This window comes from Penaeus japonicus, unplaced genomic scaffold (genome assembly GCF_977035675.1).
Source record: "Penaeus japonicus unplaced genomic scaffold, GWHDUDI00000001_assembly GWHDUDI00000009, whole genome shotgun sequence".
In the NCBI taxonomy this organism is placed as follows: domain Eukaryota; kingdom Metazoa; phylum Arthropoda; class Malacostraca; order Decapoda; family Penaeidae; genus Penaeus; species Penaeus japonicus.
In genome coordinates this window covers 36,220,711-36,225,710 of record NW_028234411.1, presented here as the reverse complement: position 1 = coordinate 36,225,710, position 5,000 = coordinate 36,220,711, and the positions used below count along the sequence as shown (strand labels likewise).

Below are 5,000 nucleotides of genomic sequence, written 5' to 3'. Positions count from 1 at the left end.
TCACAAGGAGTCTTGCGTGTGTAATATAGACCGCCTCGGTGCTTACATGTAGAGCCAAGTGATTCTCAGGTCTATAATCACAGAACATTAGGCATAAAGGGTACAGAACGTATGAGAGAACTGGCACTACTGCTGGGAGGACTGTACATACTACAAAGCAACATCCGACACTGTACACTGCACGACAGTAGCATTACTTTGGTACACAGAGGAGTGAGTACGTTGATGCTTAAGGGAGTCACCTCACCACTTTGGCACTGTCAACTTGGCACAGGTGAGTTGCCACTTACGGTCGCTGCATGGCACACTGGCACCGAGCTCAGCTGCTGCAGGTCGCGGGTCTTAGTGGGCCGAAGTGACACGGGCTCACATTATTTGGCACTGGTATGATTTTTCTAATCACTGGCACGACACTGGGGAACACTGACGCACTAGTGCGCACACACCACTAAAAGAAGCCGGGGTTAGTATGTTCTATGATACATCGTCGGCAGTGCTTCTTGACTGTCCTGTAACCGTCAATAGTCACTTGGCAGTCCTGAATATTGAGCTGCTGAAGGCCGCGGCAATAGTATGCGATATATTGCACGCCACGGTCTGTGATCATATCGCAGGATTTCACTGAGAGTTTCTTCAGATTTGGACAGTGTTCCGATATGAGCTTCATGCCGTTATCGGTGACATCGCACTTGCCGATGTCGAGCGCCCGCAGTCTCGGGCAGGACCTGGCCACCATCTCCATGGAGTCGTCGCTGACAGCTTCGCAGCCCCGCACGTTGAGGTAGCGCAGCTTGTAGCAGTGGCGGGCGATCTGCTTGATGCCCGCGTCGCTGATCTGGTCGCACTTGGCCACGCTCAGGTAGCGCAGGTTGGGACCCAGCTTGGCCAGCTCGTACATGCCGAAGTCTGTGATCTGCACGCAGTCAGACACGCTGACCTCACGCAGCATCAGGCAGTAGCTGGCCATGTGCTTCACCCCCGCATCTTTGGAAGACAAGTTGGTTACGTGTCTGCATCTACACTTTTACTTCAATATGACAGCTAATAAAAATACATTAGTGAAATACCTGGCTGTTATCCTTATTATACAAAAGCATCTCATTTGACCAACACAGATGAAAAGATAATATATCTCAAACAAAGCTCGCGAGGTGAGCCATTCCGCCGAAAGTACCGACAGAGACAAGCGCACGACCCAGACAAGCACAGGCTCAACTACTCACCCGTGATATTAATACATCTCCTGAGGTATAGGTGGAGGAGCTGTGGACAGTTCTTGACGATGACCTTGAGGCCCTGGTCCTCGAGGGCGTAGCAGTCCGTCATATCGAGGTACTGGAGGTAAAGCTGTCGGGAGTGCATTGGCTCGGGCTCCACGTTGCCCTGCTGGGTCAGGTGGATGCAGGTGATCTGGTGACAACCTGAGGGGGAGGGCGACAGTTGTGAAGGAGTCTGTATGTGTCTCTCTTCAATGGTTTTGCAGACTGAATGTATTACCTCTAATCTGAATAATCTTAAAACTGCAACAGTGATACAATGATACAACTACTGTGATAAAAAAAAAAATGCACTGGCATCAAAGAAACAAGAATAAATAAAAACAGAAAAATCCCCGCTACCCCCAGAGCCAGCGGAAGCTCCTAAGCATTCGTGAGAGAACGAACTCTCAACCTACCAGTTACGTCCAAGTGGTCGAGATTGACACACTGCGTGACCAGTTCGAAGATGCCGATGTTTGTGACGTTGACGCAGCCCTTGATTTCCAGGTGACGCAACTCGGGGCACCGACGCCCGATCAGCGACAGCCCGCGGTCCGTCAGCCGGGAGCAGCTGTTCAGGATCACCTGCAACGGAAAGGCAGAGTGAGCGAGGTGAGCACAAGGTGGAATGTGGGGAGAATGGGAGACGGAGAGGGAAGCCACGGTCAGCTGGTATGGGAGAATCGGAGATGAAGAAGGAGCGATGAATGTGTTGAGGACTTTCAGTATTACCAGTTCAGTCACTCAGATATATGAATAAAATTAATTGTGACAAAGGTAGTAAAATATAAATAACTTCACAGTGCAAATTCCCCAAAGTATAAATTCAATATTACTGTTTTATTTCCAACTTCAATGTCGTCAAAAACAAAACAAAAAAGCAGTCGCCCAGCGGTGCCTGACCTTCTCGACGTGGACGCAGCCCCCGGAGTCCCTGGCGAGGAGTCTGGTGATCTGCTTGATGGCTCTGTCGGCGTGGATGGCGTCGCTGGTGAGCGTGATGGTGGCCCACAGCCGCGGGTCCCACGCCAGGACGTACCACCTGCGGCACACGCGCGCACACTGGCACACGGCGTTGGTCGGCAGGAACGACAGGATGCGCACCACCAGCTCGTCGCTGAGCTTGTCGAACGGCGACGACCGAGCCAATCGCTTGCCCTTGTACGTGGCTAGCAGTTGGTCTGTAGTCTCCAGCTGCGGCTGCGGCTGAGGCGTGGTCTGGCCCTGCTGCGGCGGCACCTGCGGCAACTGCGGGCGCGGCGACGACCGCGGACACGAGGACAGCGCCGACAGGTCAAGCGCGGGGAAGGGCGAGGCTCTGACGTCAGACCAGGGTGAGGGCGTCGTGCGGTCCCGAGTGGGCGTGGGCGTCTGTCTGGTGACGAGCGTGTGGTAGCCAAGGTCATGTCCCGGGCTGACCCGGCCCAGCGTGCCTCCGCCCACGTACACCGAGGGCGACATGCGGCCCAGCTTCGTGGCTGCCGCTGCGGCTCGGCCCTCCATGGCTTGCGGGCGCGGTGGCGGCGGACTGAAGGGCGGCGGGGGCGGAGGGTCGGTGGCGGGGTGGCAGGCCGGGGGCGCCTCGCACACGCCCTCGCTGTCGCCGTCCTCGCACCCGCCCTCGCTCACGTCTGCAACAGGCAAGCAAGTTAGTCCGTGTTAAGCAAAAGCTACTGACACGTCAAAATCATATTTTACACATGCTACTCAGACAGACAGACCTTCACACACACACACACACACACACATTTCTATTTATATATATATATATGCACGAACATAAAAAATAAAACCACTCCCATATATACAAAACAATCTCATCCTCCGCAAATCATCCTATCATACAGACTCGATAGACGAACCACCGACATGGGAATGTAAATTGTGTGTTATGTAAACTACAAGAAAATGAAGGAAATGTGATTTTTTATCTGTTTCTGATACTTTTGCAATGATGATAATGACATTGGGGATAAGCAAATGAATGGATGGAGGAAAAACAGGCGGAAGAGCAGGTGAAGGAGGAAGAGGAGGAGAAGGAGGAGGAGAAAAGAGAGAGAGATAGAGACGAAAAAAAAAATAAAAGAGAACAATAAATAGAGATCGAGAGATCAAGAAAAAGGAAAGAAAGAGAAAAACCGAGAGAGAGAGAGAGAAAGAGAAAAAAAAAACAGGCAAGGAAAGGGCAAGAGCGAGGGGGCCAGACGAACGAGAAAGTCGTGACGCAGGAGCCGAGGGTGGGCAGGGCAAGGGAGAAAGCTGGCTGGACGTGGACGCGCCGGTGACAGTAGGACCCCCGTCTTGAGAGCCATGAGAAGGGGGGGAGGGGGGCATGAGAGCTTGACAGAGATGAAGTGAAAGGAAGAGAGAGAGAGAGAGAGAGAGAGAGAGAGAGAGAGAGAGAGAGAGAGAGAGTGAGAGAGAGAGGGAGAGAGATGAGGGAGAGAGATAGAAAGAGAGAGGGAGAGAGAGAAGGAGAGACAGAGAGATGAGGGAAAGAGGCGCAGAAAGAGAATTAGGGGATGCGAGTGAGGTTGAAAAAAAAAGATATGAGGAGAGAAAACAAGAGCGAAAGAGAGGGAGTGAGGGAGGAGACAGAGATGGAGAGAATGAGAGAGAGAGAGAGAGAGAGAGAGAGAGAGAGAGAGAGAGAGAGAGAGAGAGAGAGAGAGAGATTCCTTTTACGGAATTCATGAAGCGCGTGTCACAAACCGCCATGACGATCGGAAGAGAAACAAAACATCCAATAGAGAATGAAGCAAATAAGTGATGAAACAAAGGCAAGGGAAGGAAGAAGGGGAGGGGAAGAAAAGGGAGAGAGAAAAAAGGGTTGAAAGGAAAAATACATAGATAAGAGAAGCGCCCGGGGCAGGTAAGGTGGCCGGACCGGGTCTTCCCGCCCTTGTGTACATTCCCTGGCCATCTCCGCCGCAGCCTCGTGGCGCCCGGGCCCTGCTCCCGTTCCATGCCCCTCCCCCCCCCCCTCCATTCTATTATTTCATCCCCTCCCTCACCCCCTGTGTTATGCGTCCATGGTATTCGCGCAACACGTTCCATGACCACCCCCCACCCCCCACCCTTCCTACCATATCACTCCCTGCTCCCCACTTCCCCCCCCCCCCCCCCCAAGACACACACTTCCCCCTGCGTTATGCGTTCCTGGGATTCATGCAACACATTTCACTTCATTATTCCGCTCCTGCCGACCTGGAATGGCAGGAATCCCCGCCCGCTAATCACACCCTAACCTGCTATAATTCGCCTTCTCCTAATTCCATCTACGCCCCCCCAAAAAGAAAGAAAAAAAGAGACCCAGAAACACAGACGGTGACAAGCGTGCACGCGCGAGAGGCAGCGCTACAAAAGGGTACAGTTAGAGGCTCGGTACAGCTGGGCGCACTTCCAGCGGCGCTCGAGGCACGTGAAAAAAGACCTGGAGACCGCTGCGACCTCCTCACGGCTCCTCCGTCCAGGCCTCCTCATTCAACGACCACCTACAAAGTGAGACACAAGGACCTCTTTCGGCGCCGGAGAGGATGGCCGATCCTCGATAGGATTTGCGCGGAAGAACAAAAATAGAGACGCTTGTTGTCATGGACGCAAATACACTTGCTAGCGTCAACACATACTCGCATGAGTAGAAACACACACACACACACACACACACACACACACTTGACCTTTACACGAAACAGAAACAATTCATAGAAAAAAAACAAAAAAACAAAAAACAAAAAAGAC

General features: G+C 52.5%; 1 protein-coding gene across 8 annotated transcripts in view; it reads right to left on the bottom strand.

Annotated features, from left to right (window-relative positions):
• The window catches only part of Fbxl7 (F-box and leucine-rich repeat protein 7), a 312,891-nt gene that overhangs the window by 1,116 nt on the left and 306,775 nt on the right, over positions 1-5,000 (bottom strand). For all 8 annotated transcript variants that reach the window (XM_043008303.2, XM_043008305.2, XM_086540044.1 and 5 more), the window contains 4 exons: positions 2,163-2,890; positions 1,676-1,844; positions 1,224-1,421; positions 1-984 (listed from right to left, as the gene is read on the bottom strand). The exon at positions 1-984 is cut by the window's left edge. In XM_043008303.2, coding sequence (XP_042864237.1) covers positions 449-984; positions 1,224-1,421; positions 1,676-1,844; positions 2,163-2,890 — 1,631 coding nt within the window. In that variant the 3' untranslated portion in view covers positions 1-448. The remainder of the gene's footprint in view (positions 985-1,223; positions 1,422-1,675; positions 1,845-2,162; positions 2,891-5,000) is intronic.